Below are 19,573 nucleotides of genomic sequence, written 5' to 3' on the forward strand. Positions count from 1 at the left end.
AGAGAGAAAAAAAACGAATAAATAGGCATCCCTAGTGGACCGCCCGTGGCCCAGGCGGTCAGGACCCTAGCAAACCGCCCTTGTCAAAGGCGGTCTGCTGGGAGTGTGGGTCGCAAATAGTGAAGAAATTGTAATTACTTGAATATAATTTCTTAGTTTGAATGTAATTACTTGAAGTATACTGTTAAGCTTTTAATTATATTGTTGAACTTTAATTGTATTGTTGAACTTTAATTGTATTGTTGAACTTTAATTGTATTGATGAACTTTAATTGTATTGTTGAACTTTAATTGTATTGTTGAACTGTGTTATAATAATGAAATGCAAAGTGCAAACAACATAATACCAACATGAACATAAAATAAAAAAAACGTAATGTCAACATAATACAGCAGTCCCATAGTCAAAATACTACAGTCAGAAATATATCACAATAAACAAAAACTCTACAATCATCATCTTCGTCTCCTTCCGGATAGAGACAACCTAGGAGCCGCTACGCCCTTGCCATGCCTGTGCGGCTGCACGCGCCTCTGCGGACTCACATCTCGTAATGCATCCTCTCCCAAATCCTCCTCATGGTCCCCCATATCCTTATCCTCGTCCCCCGTATACATGTGTTGCGTACCTGTCCTGGCTGCCCATGGATCATTTTTTTAAGTATGAAAATCACATACCTCAAGAGATGCCAATGAGACGCGGTGCTTAACATGATGGGTCCATAGAAGAGGACTAAATGTGTCAGGATCATGCACACCATCTGGAAAATCAGCCTGAGACGACGGATCCGCTCCAGTCGGATCCTCAAAACCCCTACCAGTCGTATCATCATACGACGACGGGCCCTCTCCAGTCGGATCCACCGAGGACGTGCCAGCTCCACTCGGATCCACAGGATCTGCACCCTCTGCAGGCTCAGCTCGTACTCCCCACCGTCTAACTCTAGGCATACTACATTTGCCAAAAAATAAAATATTAATCAAAACATACAATTTATATAAATTTTTTTTAATAAGAATTGAATGTATATAATCCCAAAATAATTGCATGTATATGATTTAAAAAAAATAATTTTGTTGAAAATAAATAAACTTTACAAAAAAAAATGCATATACAACTCTGGGTTTACTTTTTGGGTGTATATGCAATTTTTTTACAAAATTAATTTTGCATGTATATGCATTTTTTTTGTAAAAAAAAAAATTTACAAAAAACAAAATTAATTTTTAAACAAAAAAAATGCATATACATGCACATGCAATTTATTTACATGCAATTATTTTGGGTTTACTTTTTTTAGATTTATTGAAAATCACTGTTTTTGCATGGTCCACAATTTTGATATACATGCAATTCTTTGAAATTTTAAACCGCACAAAATTTTTGCAGACCTAAATTTTAAAAATAAAAAAAATGAGATATACATGCAATTTACTTACAATAAAAAATATATATATGTCATTTTTAAACAAAATTACTTTTACTTCAAATTATTTTGTATTGATATATACATATTTTTCATGAACTATCACAAAAATAATTTTCAAAAAATAAATATGCATATTTTTAAATCATAAACCCAAAAAATAAATTCTTAAACCGTTCAACCATTTGAACCATAAATTTCAACCCTAAATTGACAAACATAAACCCTAAATTTAACTATAAACCCTAAATTTTACCCTAAATTTTACCATAAATTCACAATTGACAACTATAAACCCTAAATTGAACCATATGACATTCAAGCAATTTTACCATAAATCATAATCCTCAATTCGAGTAATTGAACCAATTCAAGCAATTGAAGCATCTAATTTAAGCAATCAAGCAATTCAACCATCTAATTCAAGAATCCAATCGAACTAATTCGACCAATTCAATCAATTCAACTAATTACTCACATTTAACCCTAAACAATGAATCAAACCAAACCGAATCACATTACATCATTTAATCACATTTAACCGAAACCCTAAACCCTAATCGAATCAAAAAGAAGAAAACTCACTTGTTCGATCGAGAGAGAAGCGAATCGAGGCGCGAGGCAGTGACGAGCGTGGTGCGAGGCAGAGAGGGGTCGACTCGGCAGGGCTTCTTTCTTCTTCTTTTTTCTCTTTTTTTTCTGTTTTTTTCGGCAGAGAGGAGGGGGAGGGGCTCACGGGTTTAGGGTTTATTAGATGGGCAGTGGGGCGCCAGATGGGGGGGCGCCTCACGGGCTTTTTTGGGCCGCCCGAAGCCCAGGCGGTCAGGGCAGATTTGATAAAAATTTGGAGACAGGGGCATTTTTAAAATTTTGATTTGTTTTAAGGATATTAATAAAAATCGCCGCTGATCTATCCTTTTTTCTCTCTTATTAGACGAAATGGAGGCGTCCATTGCTTAAAATAGGATTATAGTTTTTGGTCACAATACAGAGTTTGGCTAGTATAACATCAGTGTCATTTCAACCTATATAACACCAACTCTAAAACCTATCAAATCGACTTCAAACGGTGAATCCAAACCGTTCAAATCCATCTACTTCATTAGTTGTGCGTTTACATGCAAAATTTATAACTTTTCAAATTTATTTAGTATTAAGTCAAGCAGTCAAATGTGTGAGTTTTTAAATTAATTTTAATACATTAATTTTTCAATATTTTTTCCGCTTGATTTGATACTAAAATAACTCGAAAATATAAAAAAAATTGTATGTAAACGCATCACTCATAATGTAAATCGGTTTGAACGGTTTGAATTAGTTGTTCGAAGTCAATTTAATAGATTTTAGAATTGGTGTTATATATGTTGAAATGACACTAATGTTATATTAGCCAAACTCCACGTTACATCTCCAGTACAACAAAACAAAGAGTTCCTGATTTGAAGATATCGTCGGATTTCCTTGTCGTTTATGGCATGTGTTTGTATTTTCTAATTTGCTGAGTTGGTCATATCGTCATTAAAGATTATTTCCTTGCTTATCTACGAAGCAACTCAGCAAATAGTAATATAGTATCATCAATCTCTGACTAACATTAAAATAAATGTCTTCAGATTAGACCTGAATTTGTTTGTATAAGTGCGTTGCATGTCTCTTTTTTCCCCGGATACGGATTGGAAGCACACGGAGTTTTAGTGGAATTTTCCCAGCTAATATATATATTTTATTTAATAATCTAAAGAGTTGCATTTTTTCTCCAGATACGGATTGAAAGCACACGGAGTTTTAGTGGAATTTTCCCAGATTATATATATTTTATTTAATAATATGAAGAGTAAGGTTTGGATGCTATGGATAACATAAGCTCTGGCCTAAAAATAAAAAATATTGCATAAATTTCAAATAAATTAGTTATATAATAAACTTGTATAATACTAACTTTTATTATTTCTGAATTTTTTTTACTATTTTTATTTTTTATAATTTATGAAAGATAGTAAAAAAAATAATATTTTATTTTTTATAATTTATAAAAATTATTAATATTTTTGATTATTTTTGATCTAATCATAAAATTATTAATATTTTAGACTATTTTTGTCGTCTTTCATAAATCATAAAAAATAGTAAAATAATTTTTAAAATAGTAATAAAAAAAAGTAAAATAATTTCTAAAATAACAAAAATTAATATTCTATAATTTATAATATAATTAATTTATTGAGCTGCTTAAATCAAAGTTTGAAGTTTATACGATAGATTTTTGAAACCGTAACATAGATGACCTTATGCTATCCATAGCACCCAAGCCTTACTCTAATATAAAATAGAAAAAAAATATATATATATAAACTTGCATATTAGGAAGGCAGTTGGCATTTTTGTATTCAACCTCCAATAATGAAATAGACAAATTAACCGAGGCAGAACGCAAATTATATATCCTTCGTCCAATTAAATACATACTAAATTCAAGCTGCAAATTTCTTCAAACCAAACACATGCCCGTGTAGAAATATTGAAATTACTGAAAAGTACCAACATATAGAACATCATGCTATAAGAGACCAACTTATTGAATGCGAAACAACAACCAAATTTTGTACCCAAAATGCAACTACTGATAAGTACCTTATTAAATATCATGCCAAGAAAAACCACCTCATAGAATATGAAACAACAACAAAATTTTGATGAATTCTTCATGCCTGGCTACTTTCAACAAGCACATCCTTGTACGGTTTTCTAATTGGGTTTCTTCGGCTCTCAGTCCGGTGCTCTTCTAACAAAGGCACTTGACCTTCTCTTTCTCTGGCTAATCTTTCACGGGCGCCTCCACGAAGCCTCTCAAGTTCACTTCTATCCATCTGTTGCATTTTAAAAACCTTAACGAGGTTCAGGAGGCCACCGATGAAAAATAGAATGCTACCGAAGAGTCCGAACCAAGCCCAATTCTTGTCCTATGTTGAAAAAGAACCATTAACATATACAAAATTAGACACAGATCGTCAAACTCATTAAAAAAATTTGGTTTCAAAAACCAACTGCAAATGTAACATTTTAAATTGTCAACAAAAAAAAAAAAAAAAATTCAGTTATCAAGAGTGTGATAAAGATAAACTGGAGCTAATTTTGGGCCAGGTCATGTAAATCACTTTGATTTATGATATATGGGCTCCCTCAAAAGAAGTTGCCAGAGCAATGCATGTGAACAATTGTCTTTTGAACCCTGATTTTGGGCCATATCCCATATGACAGTACTAATTCGCCTAATAACTATTTTCAAATATATATGTTCTTATGAAAATGTAACGTCTGAAGGAGTTTTTAGTCATTTCACACTTTACACTAACTAAACAACGATAGTGCCAGTAGTACTAACTGATGGCATCGAGGAGAAACAATTGAATCTATTCAAAATTTCAAATGCTAACAAGGGTTGAAGTTGAAATTAAGTTGCTCTTTTATGAACAGAGTATATATGTGTTTTTCTATTTTTTATTTATTTATTTTTTTTTTTTGGGGGGGGTTAGTTTTGAGAACTTACTGACATCTTGGAGCTGTAGTCTGTCGCATTATATTTTGCTATCCAATTAACAATACTGCCGACCATGAAAAGGAAACTCCCCAGTAGCAGAGGCACCTCCACACACTTTTGTAAAATTTGTATATGCCAATTGGCTCGATCGTATACTTGACATATATTTCCAATTGAACCTACTAGCCAGAGCACAGACCCTGCGATAAGCAGGTTCAGACCATGCTTCTCTAATTTGTATTTGTATCCGTTTTCCATCTGCAATTATAAAGCAAATAATATTTAGTCAATAAATGCCAATTTTTCAAATATGTTAAATTGGTCTGTATATTTGTGTTAAAGCATAACCTGCAATAGCATTGTAACATATTATAAGTCATTGCTGTCTATAGGTACTTGCTTGAAAGATAAAATGTTTATTATATACCCGAGAACAAGGCATTCATTTATGACATTCTGGTTCAGACACGACTCGGTACGAATTCGGATCACCCTCTGTACCGCATGTCCAATTATTAAATCTAGACCGTTCTTTTAATCTGGCACGAATCTTAAAGCGGACCCCCCTATTTCTAAATAGGGGTTGGATTGAGTTTGGCCCATATGAAAAATAAATCTGGACCGTAAAGTAGTGGGCCCCACTCCTGCGGTACCTGAGAGTCTGAGACAATACGGACTCACTTGGTACCAAACAGGTATGGGTAAAATATCTTCTACTATTTTTATTTTACTCTTTTTTCTTTTACACAATTCAGTTTATTCTTTGTTTAGAAATTGTATTTTTTTTTAATAGCTCAGTCTTTGGTCTTTACCAATATTTGTCAAATACCATTATAGATGTACAGTATACACTAACCGGCACCAAACTGAACCCCTGTACCACAGTAAAATTCTTAATAAAATTATAAAATTAAAAAAAAAGGAAATTCAAGCCCACAAGGACCTAACAACATACATACCTCTATCTCAAAAAACAAAACGGCAACAAAGAAAAGCGTGCTGCCGAAAAGATTCACAATAGGCATCACAATCTCCACCAATGCAAGCTGCTGATCGTACTCTGCCAACCCAACCCTCCAGTCGATGCCGGCCAAGTGCGCGAACCAATCGTGCACATTTACTAGAGAAATTATAATGAGACCAATAAGAACAAGTGCGAGGCCCGACTTCACATGGAGAGGGATGGAGGATAATTGCGCCAAGAAGCCACCGATTAGGACGATGGCCGAGAAGAGAAAGAGACCGGCGTTGATGTACTCCCACTTGTCACTGGCCCCGGCCGGCCCGTATATTCTGAAATCTCTTGCGGTGGCTAGCTTCACCATTGCATTGGTTTTAAGATTTCTATGTACTTCTTTTTAATATGTTTTTCAGGCAGGGGTTGAATTAGGGTTTTGAGGGTGGACGTGGAGCAAGACGAGGGAAATGGAGAGAGTAGTGTGGGGAAGTTGTTGGGGATTGATACGTGGCGTTGTGCATGGCTATCCAGGTAATAAGGCCGCATGTCGGCATGTGTCGCGTTGTTCGAGTAGAAGAGTGTGCTTGACAAAATTAATTGGAGAAAATCATTAGATTAGATAAATTAATCTATCATGGATTGTCCTGGGCCGAACTGGGCTGTAATCTAGAAGGGAATTGGGCCTTGATTACATAAAAAATAAAGAAATTTGTTTTACATGAAACTTGTGATAAGTTTCATCGTTGATCAACTGACTCCATATTTTTAACAGTATTTGATTGAATATTAAAATCATTCAAATTGCATAAAAAGTAAATAATAGATATCCAAGCCTAATATTGCTATATTTAATTCCTCAAGCATTAAATTTGATGAATGAAAGCATAAATAATATTTGGATGAATGAAAGCATAAATAATATTGTATGACTAAAAAACTTATAGATTTATATTTTTTATACAATATAGATTAGTCTAATTTGAAATATTAGATGAGCCCAAATTAATACTTGGCTCTCTTCATTTTGAGGTTAATGTATGAAAAATAGAAAGAACATAATAGTAAAATAGCATCTCAAATAATGGTTGTAATATAAAAGAGAGGTGAAAGTAGGGGTGCAAACGGATCAGATATTATCCATCCGAATTTGAATATGTATATGAAAATTAGTTATGGATATTTGATATTTGAATATTCATACGAATACATATACAGATATAATTTTAAATTTTAATTATCTATTTAAATAATAGATATATACCATATAGTTTAATATATATTATAAATTTTTTTAAGTAATTCACCACATTATAATTAAACAAAGATTATGAAATTTGCTATTTTTTAATAATATTAATAATATAATTTAGATATCTGCTATGTATTCATCTATTATCCGATCCGTATGTACATCTGTCTATTATCCGATTTATATCCATATTCAAAATTAAGGCGGATATCGGTATGGTTTTACCCCTATCAGATCTGTTTGCACCCTTACGCCGCAAAAGAATTTTCTTTCATCCAACTTTAGACTAAAATCAACAATAAAAAATGAGTGAGTCTATGGTACTATGCATATCACGGCTTGGCCCGTGCTACGGCTCAATATTCGAGTTTTCAAAATCTTAACTGTCGATCCGAACCGTTCATCTTGTTCTCCATATTAATATGTGTTTATTTTATATTTTTTGAAATTTGTTTACTATTTTTTTAGATATTTAGAAAATCACTTGATCTGAAAATTCTGGACTATCCAAAAACAGTGATTTTCAATAAATCTAAAAAAATAGTAAATTTTTTTCAAAAATTATAAAATTTGGTCACCAAACACATATTAATATGGAGAATAAGATGAACAGTTCGGATCAACCGTTAAGATTTTAAAAAGTCAAATATTGAGCCGTATTATGGACCAAATCATAATATGCATAGTACCATAGACTCGCTCATAAAAAATCAAAGAAAGAGTGTTTAAAAACGTATAATATGAAACTACTTTTGTTTTTTTCCAATTATTAATTGCCAAAATGGTAACAAGCATAGTGACAAGGTACCCGAATTATACCCGTTTAATTCTTTTTTGGGGTGATGCCGAACCGAACACCGAATTATTCGGTTGACCGAATTAAACCCGAATAATTCCCGAATTTTACGAATTATTCACGAATTTTTCCTGAATTTTTCCAAGAACAATTATTTTTTTGGTTTTTTATTTTTTTGCTCCCTTGCAGAACTGAGATTTCTGGTCCGGATAATTCCGAATCATTCCCGAATTATACCCGAATTATACCCGAATCACGAATTTTTGATCTCGCTGAACCGAACCCGAATAATTCATTTGTCACTATGGTAACAAGGTAGTAATTTTATAATCCTAGTCTTTATTCATTGCTCTTCTACTATTCTTCCAATATTTGTTATACTCCGTCAATGTGTACTTTTTTTTTTTGAGGAAGCTTGTAGTACGTACTGCACTACTACTAATACCAAAAATCCAAAAGTTACGAATCCAAAATTATGAGCAATTTAAGCCACGAGTCTCAAGCCTTAGCCACAAAAACTATTTTCTCGCTCTATCCTCAAGCAAACCATCCAACGGCTCTCATCCTTCCATCCCACGTGGCCTCCTTTCATTCGGCCTATCCTCCGCTTTCTTTCCATGTCACCTCGTGACCTCGTCTCTCACCTTCCCCCCCAAAACACTGTACACTTGTCACACTCTGTTCGCCCTTGCAAAATTCAATGGAAATTATCGAGTTTCCATTAATTTTGTAAGTTAACTAACTACAAGTTTCTCGTTATACCTTCTCTGCCAATCACCCATTATGCCATGGAGGTCTTAAATGCATCAATTGTAAAACCAATACCAAAAAAGCTCTCACCTTTTAAATCCCCCAAACCCCTTTCTCTTCCCAGTGCAAAACCACCAAGCTTAGAACAAGTTTTACCAAGAGGTTTAGCAATTAGTCTCTCTACTTTTACCACAACTCTATTCAGTAACAACTTGGCCAAATCTCTCACCTATGAAGAGGCACTTGGCCTAACCACCACCTCTGAAGATTCTATTACAAATGTAATTGATGGAATTGTGCAATTCGCCACAGAGAATCCATTAATCATAGGTGGTGCTGCTTTGGCTTTGATCGTACCATTGGTAGTGTCGCAGATATTGCAAAACCCGAAATCCTTTGGGGTTGTATCTGCAAAAAGTGCATATTCGAAGCTCTCAGAGGAGAGTGAGGCACAATTGCTGGATATAAGAGAAGGAAAAGATATCAAATTAGTTGGCAGACCTGATATTAAAGCGACTAAGAAGAAAGCTGTTTCAGTTACATACAAAGGAGATGATAAACAGGGGTTTCTGAAGAAGATTGGTTTGAGGTTTAAGGATCCTGAGAATACTACTCTGTTCATCCTTGACAAGTGAGCTTTTGGCTTTCTCTTTTTTGATTTGTACTATACTGGAAAGGAACCGAACTGGTACGGTTTGCTTGGGTCTGGTCTTAACTGATTGGTATTGGTTGAAAACTGAAAGGTTAATTTTAAGATTGCTCAGGCCAGCCACAGTACCAATACTGGATCCAATTTTTATCGCACCAAAATCTGGGACCAAACTTGTTAATCATCTGGGTCAGTGTTGACATGGCTTTTACTAATGCCACATAAGATCAATTTACAAATACTAAATTGTATACCTGTACTGCTTAATTATAGAGTTTGCAAATTGTGGAGGGTTGGGATTTGGTATTGTACTGTCGACAGGCTTGTAATAAAAAGAATAAAATAATAGGACAACAATCCAAAGACTAGTACCTGAAATGACAGGTATGACAAACCCTTCTGGTTTAACATCAGACACTGAAATTATATCCAGTAAATTGAAAATTTTGCTATGTATAATTGTGCATTTTCCGTTTGTTTCTTAAATTAATCTTAAATGCATAAGGCCAGTACCAATTATTGACATACCAACTTAAATCCTTGTTCTTGCCAACAACAAAGTATACTTATGTTATGTAGATTTGACGGGAACTCAGAATTGGTTGCCGAGCTGGTGACAGCTAATGGTTTCAAGGCTGCTTACACAATAAAAGACGGTGCTGAGGGACCACGAGGCTGGCAGGTAATTTTTTTAACCTCTATTTTTTTTAAGTTTATTCAATGACACCTCATTTTTTGTTAGCTAAGATGTTTTGGTATATACAAATTATACAAACACCTGCAATCTATCAAGGTGTTATATTTAAGCATCTGATAGACTGATAGACCCCATCAAGACATGCTAATAATTATCATGTTTTCCTTTTATCTTTTAAATGACTAAGTACCCTTTATAAATCTTCATCTATATTGAGATAGGGAAAATCATAATAGTAAATTTTGAAATGTAGATTTTTGTATGATTTTTTCAGTATAAGCATTATTTCACCTGTTTTGTTAATGCACCAGTTTTCTACTTTTGCATGTTTATACATTATGTTTTTGACATTTTTCAAGAATGAGTTGATTTAACTCTTAAGTCCAAGCACAATAATTCTAATTTTGTTAAATTTATGTCTTTATTTACAGAGTAGTGGTCTTCCTTGGACAGAACCTAAAAAGGGATTTGCTCTTGATTTTAGCGAAATCACGGATGCCTTTTCAGGAGTTTTTGGTGTAAGTTGTATATTGTATATTTAATATTTTTTCTCTATATTAAGCTGATGACAATAATTGAATACAGCCCATTCATTTAGATGTTTTTGTTTTTTTTATCATCAGGAGACTACTGATGGATTGCCAGTAACAGTTGGGCTTGCGGTGGTAACTGGGCTGGGTGTACTGGCCTTATCAGAGGTAAAGTACTATGGACAGCATATGGGTTGTTTTTTTTATTTGGGTTCAGTTGTCACATTTTTTATACTACAAAAGATTTAATTTAGTAGCGTTTGATCAAAAAATAATGACATATAGCCACCATCACTACATGGGGTTGGTTTGACTGTCTCGAGAGCCGAATATAGTTTGGTTTAGAGTATATGTTGGAAAATTTGGCTGCCTATTTTTTAACAGCAGTTCAAACTAAATGTCATATAGATAGGGTTGGCACTTTTTTTTTTATATTGAAAGTTAAATCAAGTTTGCCTGACCTTACTTTTTATCAGTTTAAGACCTGACGTCTGTTTTTTTAGAATAGTTGAAACAAAATGCTATGTTGGTATAGTCGGTACTTTTTGTAATATAGAATGTAAATCAAGTTTTCCTGACCTGACCTATATCAGTCAAGAAATCCTGGTTTGTCTGACTGCGTAACCCGTCAGGTTGGAGCTTAAATGAGCTGGGGTCTTGCTTGCCAGAATCAATTTACATTGTGCATTAGGCGTAACTTACTTATACCAGTAAAAATGTAAAATTCCTTACTATTTCTTTGGTTCAAGAATTATTGCATCATTTTGGTTAATAGTAGATTACTTCTGTGCAGATAGAGACTGTACTCCAGCTTCTAGGCTCTGCTGCAATTATCCAGTTTGCCTCCAAAAAGCTCCTCTCTGCTGAGGTTTCCACATGATTTATTTGAAAACATGTTTCGTTTCGTCTTCTTTAATAAAATAATTTTGAGTAAATTATGCTATCTTACTTAACTCTGAAACCACTTCACATTACGTTTCTAGTTCCCATACCATTTAAATAATTTAAAAAACCAACTGATGTCATTTTTGTCTATCATCATCTTATATTGAATATGGACTAGAAAAATAATTCAGTAGTGCGTTTGGATGAAACAAAGAATAGCTCGGAATAGCAGCTAACCCGACATTTCTAAGGAATAGCGGAATAGCAACTAATCCGAGCTATTTCTTTGTTGAGAATAGTATTTTTTTCACCCAAACGTGTTGTGTTGAGAATAGCTCGCCAGGAATAGCAGCTATTCCTCAGTTAGCTCTATTCTTGTGTCACCCAAATGCACCCCGGGATTAGCCCCAGCTATGGTATTTTTTTTTTTTTGATTATAATGGTATTTTTGGGCCATAATGGTATAATCATAATATTGGGGGGACCAATTGCGAAGTCAATTATCAATTGAAATTTCCATTTACTCTTTGTAATGTTTAATTTTCAAAATATTATAGGACCGAAAGAAAACAGTTCAACAGCTGGATGAGTTCCTCAATACTAAGGTTGCTCCTGAAGAGCTTGTTGATGACATTAAGGTATGCTATGAACTCATTTTCATCAACACATGCCCTGGTAATAGGACTATACTGATCTGTTATCTGCTAGATTTTTTTTTTCTATGATATGTTTACTGGTTTTTCATCAATGAACATGTTCTCGAAACAAACTTCAACTCATGTGGTCTGGGTGCATTTAACTGTGAATTTACTGATATTCACTGAAGGAATTAATTCAAAAATTGTTCTCGCTGACACATGTTTTTTGGTGAAATATTAGATGATTGGAAAGGCTCTTTTGCCAGCATCAAGTGATAAAAAGAGCCTACCTGCTCCAGCTAGCACAACTTCAACTCCAGCTGCCACTGAAAGTCCACCTGCCACAACTCCAGTTGCTGAAAGTCCACCTGCCACAACTCCAGTTGCTGAAAGTCCACCTGCCACAACTTCAGTTGCTGAAAGTCCACCTGCCACAACTCCAGTTGCTGAAAGTCCACCTGCACCGGCTGAGAAAACAGATATTGTTTTCAACTTCAACTCCAGTGCTGAAACAAAGACTGAGGTAAAAGAAGAAATACCAGATACTGCAACTTCAACTCCAGTGCAAGTAAATGCAACCCCTTCTACACCAAGACCTCTTTCCCCTTATCCCTATGTGAGTGAAGTCTCTACCTTATTCTATATTTTCAACTTGGAAACTGAAAAGTATGATCAATTATTAAAGATTTCGATTTTTTTTAAATTGATCTAATTTATATAATTCTGATGCAGTATCCTGATTTCAAACCTCCCTCCTCGCCGTCTCCATCGCAACCCTAGATGCTTCTTTAATGGTGGTAGTGTCGACACGTACATGATATATTACTACATATTAAGTTTAAGAGAGCTATCTGGTATCTAAAATTCATACAATTAGGAGAGGCATCTAGTCGGCTTAATATGATATGCGCATTTGATGGGTTGAAGCCTATGCATTGCTGGTATATTTTCCTTTTTTTTTTTGTTTTTTTTTTTGCAACCATATGTAAATGTTAAATTAACATGATTGAAGTTTTGTGTCCTATGATTTATGTTGATTTTTTTGTAATGGTAATGATGGCACAACGGGCTTGCATCAAATATACATCAAGTTGCTTGTATTATATTGAAATTTAACACTTCCTTTTCATTACCTATGAGCTACCAATCTATTGTCCTAAATGGTACTAAATTGACATCAAGAGAAAAACATAGGGACATCAAACTTGGATTCAAAACGAGAAAAGAAGTGGAAAGTGAAGCAGCCCAGCCCATGGGTCATGGGCTGCTTGGCCCTTGGACTTCACACTGTGAATAGTATCTAGGGGTGTAAATGGATTGGATATTATCCGATTTTATCCGGATCCGAATCCAAAAAATTATAACGGATAAGAATACGGTAAGACTTTTAACTATTTGTATCCGACTGTTTACACTTTTAAACCATAACAAACGTGCTATATGTTCTTAAATTGATTTATTAAATTGCATGTAGATATATATTTTGATGAACAATATAACACCATGACATAATTAGTGATTAATATTTTAATAATATAATAGATGTTTTGTAACCAACAAGCTAAATATGAAAAATATCCGGATATCCGATCTGTATCCGTATTCGAAAATTATAACGGCTACGGATACGGTAAGACAACTATCCGAGCCGTATCCGACAGTTTACACCCCAACTGCAAAGGGGGACCTACAACAATTCAATAGAACTTTACTTCCAGAAAAAGAAAAATAAAAGAAAAAGAAGGAGAGGAAAAAATATCATTTGTTTTCTTGCATTGAGATTCATTAATCTTACATGGAACTCGAAGCAAATTAGAGGTTTGGCTTTATAAGAATAGGTATTTGAGGATATGAACTTGGAGACCGTCTATACTAGAACCAAATTAAGGTGCAAATTAAAATAGTACCAGCTCATGACATTGACACGTTAGTGATTCCTGAATAAGTTTCCTTCACAGAACGATACAGAGAAACCGGACATCATTTAAAGCAAACATGGCTTGCTGGCATTTCTAGTGTGCATTGATACTTGATAGAGAAGTTTTATTCCAATTACTGTTCCTCAATCAATTAAATGGGTCAAAAGTTTAATGGGTTGTTAAAATTAACAAAATAAATAATTAAGTAAATTAAGTAACTGAAACATGATAAATGTAATCTATTTTAAAAAAATAAATTAAGTACTCAAAGTATATTAGGGATATTTAGGTGACTCGATTGAGATTATACTCTATGAGTTCCTCAATTGATATTATTAAATAATTCAAAAATAATGAAATTAAGGTATATTATAGAGTACAAACATAATGAAATGGAGGTACTTGTATATATATTGTAGGGTTCATCAAACAAGTCTATGAAACATTGCACTGTAAAATTTTAGTGACAGTCTGGTAATAATTTTAAGTTCACTTATTAACTCTCATAACAAATCACGCATGATAGCACATAAATTAATTGTAGCACAGGGGCAGAGCATCCGTGACAAAGAACAACGCAGTCCGGCGTCAACAGTGGAACAATTCCCTGAAATAACCGGCTTAGTTCAAGCTGCACCAACTGAAAAGTCCAGCGCAAGGCCCATTTAACCTTTTTAGTGGTCCAGAATAGGCACAATGAAGGCCCATTTAACCTTTTTAGTGGTCCAGAATAGGCACAATGAAGGCCCATTTAACCTTTTTAGTGGTCCAGAATAGGCACAATGAAGGCCCATTTAACCTTTTTAGTGGTCCTGAATAGGCACAATGAAGGCCCATTTCACCTTTTTAGTGGTCCTGAATAGGCACAATTAAGGCCTAATAATTGTATCCTAATAACTGCGGCCTGATAATTACATCCTGATAATTGAATTTGTTAATTTTCAAGCCGGTCAAATGATATCACCCACCTATACTTCTTGATCGATCTGACCTGATACATTTAAGAACTGATCAGTTAGTAAATGAATCTGAAACTTTTTATCTGTTTATAAACGGATTTGGGTATGGTCTTATGCTCCTTTTATTGTGATCCGAAAGGTTTACTGTTTTTTTGTTTAATTTTTTAAGAATATTTTTTAATGATTTTCTAGTCTTAATATATGAAGTTTCATGGGTTAAGAAAAGAAACTACATGTGTGTCGAACTCGAGTAATTTAGTTATTTTTCTATAATTTAAATAGAGGAGGGATCCACTTACACTCTTTTTTGGTGACACCGAATTACACTCTATATTTGCTCCAAACAGTCGATCCAAATTGTTCAACATGATGCATATGTTAAAATGTGCTTGCAGATCAAATTTTACATTTTTTGAATTTTTTACTATTCATTAAGATGGGTACAAAAATTCAATGGTCTGAATATAGAGATTTTGTTAAATACTTAATAAATAGTAAAAAAATTTGAAAAAAAAATATAAAATTTGATTTGCAAACAAATTTTAATATATCCATTATGTTGAACGGTTTGGATCAACTATTTGAACTTTGAAAACTTTGAAAATGAATAGCATAATTCAGTGTCACAAAAAAAAAGTGTAATTGGATCCCTCCTCATTTAAATAAGAGGAGGGACCTACTTAGATTCTTTTTTGGTAACACCGGATTACATCTTATATTTTCAAAGTTCAAATAGTTGATCCAAATCGTTCAACATGATGGATATATTAAAATGTACTTGCAGATCAAATTTTATATTTTTTTTGAATTTTTTTACTATTTATTAATTATTAAGATGGGTACAAAAATTTAATAGTCTGAAAACAACGATTTTATAAAATATTTAATAAATAGTAAAACAATTCAAAAAAATGTAAAATTTGATCTGCAAGCACATTTTAATATATTCATCATGTTGAACAGTTTGGATCGATTGTTTGGACTTTGAAAATTTTAAAAATATAGAGTGTAATTTGATATCACAAAAAAATAATGCAAGAGGATTTCTCTTTAAATAAATATTGCCTGGATGGTGTAATTCTTACAATCATTTGGTCAATGATTGAATGTCGATAAAACTAACACGTTAATATTTGAAACTGCTTGATAGATAATCTATCAATTTCAAATTCTTTTGATACACAGTATATCAAATCATTCCTGTTTTTCACTTTTTAAAATTGTAATAATTATTTTATGAGCATAGTTAAATGTAGGGGTGCAAACGAATCTAGTGGTAAAACTATATTCATATTCATTTTTATTTTTCGGATACAGATACAGATACAGATACAGATACAGATACAGATTGAAAATATGTAGATTTATATATAATTTTTATCATAATATATATTAACTATATGATATATATACCATTTGGATACAAATAATTAACATTTAAAATCATATTTGTATCCGTATGCGCACCGATATCCAGATACTAGATATTCGTATCTAATTTTTGAATACGTATGTGGATACTAAATGGATAATATCCTATCTGTTTGCACCCTAGTTAAATCCTCATTGTTTTCATGCCTCAATTCGTGCCCCGCATTCATATTTTGTTTTTAAAATTTAAATAGTCGATCTGAACCGTTCAACATGATCTCTATATTAAAATTTGCTTTGATACTTACTATTTTTTAAAATAGATACAAAATTATTGTTTTTGGATGGTCCAGACTCTATGCTTTTATATCAATACAAAACACTAGTAAAAAAATTCTAACAAATATAAAATTTGGTATCCAAGCATATTTTAATATGAAGATAATGTTGAATAGTTCGGATCAAATATTTGTACTTTCAAATCAGAGATATGAATGTGATTTTCGGGGCATTTTAATCCTACTCGTAAAAATATTAAAATTATAAAAAAGTGAAAAATAATGATTACATATATTGTGTATCAAAAGCAATTAGAAATTGATAGGTTATCAAATAGTTTCAACTATAAAAGTGTTAGTTTTATGGACATTTAATCATTGACCAAACGATTCTCAAGTTACACCATGCACGCAATTTATCTCAACTATACAAAATTACTAAATTGCTCAACTTCGATACACACATATAGTTTCTTATCTTAAACCCATGAAACACATATATTAAGACTAGAAAATCATTAAAAGAAAAGTTTCTTAAAAAACTAAAGAATAAACAGTAAACATTTCGGATCGCAATAAAAGAAGCATAAGACCATACCCAATCCGTTTATAAACAGATACAAAATTTCAGATTCATTTATTAACTGATCAGTTTTTAAACGCGTCAGGTACTCAGGTCGGATCGATTTATATTAGGTGATGATATCATTTGACCGGCTTGAAAATTAACAAATATCCAGGATACAATTATTAGGATATAATTATTAGGCCTTAATCGTGCCCATTTTGGACCACTAAAGAGGTGGCATGGGCCTTGGGCCTTGGGCCGGACAAATAATTATGTAATTGTCATCGCCTTTTCAGTTAGTACAGCTTCAGCTAAGTCGGTTATTTCAGGGAATTGTTTTACCGTTGACGCCGTACTGCGCTGTTCTTTGTCACGGATGCTCTGTTCCTGTGCTACAATTAATATCTGTGTGTGCCCAATTTAGGTGCACCTTTACATTAATGAATTACAAGAAGTATATGAGATGAAGTGTAATGATGTTGTTTTAGCCAAAAGCCTTCAGGCTTCAGTAAAATCTATTAAATCCAAATACTAAAACAAAACAAAAAAAAATTCTCGGTATAAAATGGATTTGTCACAAGTACTGAGTGATAACGGAACCAGAAAAGGCCAACAAATAAGGCATTTAAGGACGAATGCATCAGGATTCGTAGCTGAGGATTCTCATTGAACAGCCCCAATTTAATGAAACTGGCTTGTTTTCTCTTTCTCTCCTCCAATTTAAAGCTTGAAATAGAGAGGGGGACCTATGTTCGTTACCAATTTATGTGCAATTAAAAGCTGCAACTCTCTTCAGTAGTAGTTAGTACTTTCTCTCTCTAACCCAACGAGCGAGTCATACCTCTTTCGTGGTAGCAATAAATATTCTGTTCATTCATCAATGAAGTTTCTACAATGGAAAACTAACACATCATCGTGCTCTTTAATTATCTTAATCATACATAACAAATGTTTCCGGATATGGTTTTCTGTCTAAAGACAATTAGTAACCGTTAATTGTGACAGAAAATTTACCCAAATCACGATTTTTTTTTTTTTTGAGTTCATCAAAAATCGACAATTAAGGGAATTATCTACGAGAAAAAAAACTTAATGTATATATCGCTGCTCGGTTAATTGTTTGTGTAAAGACATAAAATACAAGCATACGAACTGCGAAGCGGTCGTGTTTTAGTTTTCTATGTATGTATATATGTATATGTATATGTATATGTATATGTATATGTATATGTATATGTATATGTATATGTATATGTATATGCGTATGCGTGTGGATATGTATATGCGTGTGTGTATGCGTATGGATATGTATGTATGTATGTATATATGTATGTATATATCATATATGTGTGTGTGTGTGTGTGTGTGTGTGTGTGTGTGTGTGTATAGAGGAGGGATCGGATGACACCGTTTTTTGGTGACATTGGATGACAATGTCCATTTTTGAAGTTTCAAAGTCCAAATAGTCGATCCAAACCATTCAATATGATGGATATATTAAAATCTACTTGCAGATCAAATTTTACATTTTTTTTGAATTTTTTTACTATTTATTAAGTATTTAACAAAATCGCTATATTCGGACCGTTGAATTTTTGTAACCCATCTGAATAAACCCAAAAAAAATTCAGAAAAATGTAAAATTTGATCTGCAAGCACATTTTAACATATCCATCAAGTTGAATGGTTTGGATCGACTGTTTGGACTTTGAAAATGGACGGTGTCATCCGATCCCTCCTCATATATATATATATATATATATATATATATATAGAGAGAGAGAGAGAGTAAGGCTACGCTACTTCATTAATTAAACGGGATGTTTTAATTTGCGTTCATATCTTTAGTTTCGAAGTCCAAATATCAAATTCAAACTGTTAGATGTTTAATCTATATCAAAATGTGCTTGGAGACCAAATTTTACATTTTTTGGAATTTTTTTACTATTTATTAAGATGGTTTAAAAATCGCTGTTTTTATTAAAATTATGCACCATTAAAAAATAACGATTTTCAAACCAACTTAATAAATAGTAAAAAAATTCTAAAAATGTAAAATTTGGTCCCCAAGTACATTTTAATATAGATTAAACATCTAAAGGTTTGGATCGGCTATTTGGACTTCGAAACTAGAGATATGAGCGCGAATTAAAACATCCCGTTTAATTCGCGAAGTAGCGTAGCCTTACTCTCTCTCTCTCTCTCTCTATATATATATATATATATAGGACTTGGCTACGGTGCTATGGGTTGCATAGAGGCCTCCCGTGCTACGGCTCAATATTCGAGTTTTCAAAATCATAACGGTCGATCCGAACCGTTCATCTTGTTCTCCATATTAATATGTGTTTGGAGACCAAA

At 33.1% G+C, this 19,573-nt stretch overlaps 2 protein-coding genes across 4 annotated transcripts; one reads left to right on the forward strand and one right to left on the reverse strand.

Moving 5' to 3' along the window:
- Positions 1 to 3,929: 3,929 nt before the first annotated feature.
- Positions 3,930 to 6,337, reverse strand: LOC144571867 (polypyrimidine tract-binding-like protein). Its single transcript, XM_078321254.1, has 3 exons — positions 5,925 to 6,337; positions 4,975 to 5,223; positions 3,930 to 4,387 (listed from the first exon to the last, which is right to left on the reverse strand). Exons 1-3 carry the CDS (start codon positions 6,288 to 6,290, stop codon positions 4,130 to 4,132), a joined length of 873 nt encoding a protein of 290 aa, XP_078177380.1. The 5' UTR covers positions 6,291 to 6,337; the 3' UTR covers positions 3,930 to 4,129.
- Positions 6,338 to 8,606: 2,269 nt separating this feature from the next.
- Positions 8,607 to 13,249, forward strand: TROL (thylakoid rhodanese-like protein). 3 transcript variants are annotated; one of them, XM_078321368.1, is made up of 9 exons: positions 8,607 to 9,349; positions 9,947 to 10,049; positions 10,496 to 10,582; positions 10,688 to 10,762; positions 11,388 to 11,462; positions 12,037 to 12,117; positions 12,359 to 12,455; positions 12,546 to 12,733; positions 12,850 to 13,249. In XM_078321368.1, the coding sequence occupies exons 1-9, from the start codon at positions 8,757 to 8,759 to the stop codon at positions 12,895 to 12,897; spliced, it is 1,347 nt and encodes a 448-aa protein (XP_078177494.1). In that variant the 5' UTR covers positions 8,607 to 8,756; the 3' UTR covers positions 12,898 to 13,249. The 3 variants fall into 3 exon arrangements, with proteins under 3 accessions (XP_078177494.1, XP_078177492.1, XP_078177493.1); XM_078321366.1 differs by having other exon boundaries at positions 12,359 to 12,733; XM_078321367.1 differs by having other exon boundaries at positions 10,691 to 10,762; positions 12,359 to 12,733.
- The last annotated feature ends 6,324 nt before the right edge of the window (positions 13,250 to 19,573 follow it).

This window comes from Carex rostrata, chromosome 19 (assembly GCF_964058835.1).
Source record: "Carex rostrata chromosome 19, lpCarRost1.2, whole genome shotgun sequence".
Taxonomy (NCBI): Eukaryota; Viridiplantae; Streptophyta; class Magnoliopsida; order Poales; family Cyperaceae; genus Carex; species Carex rostrata.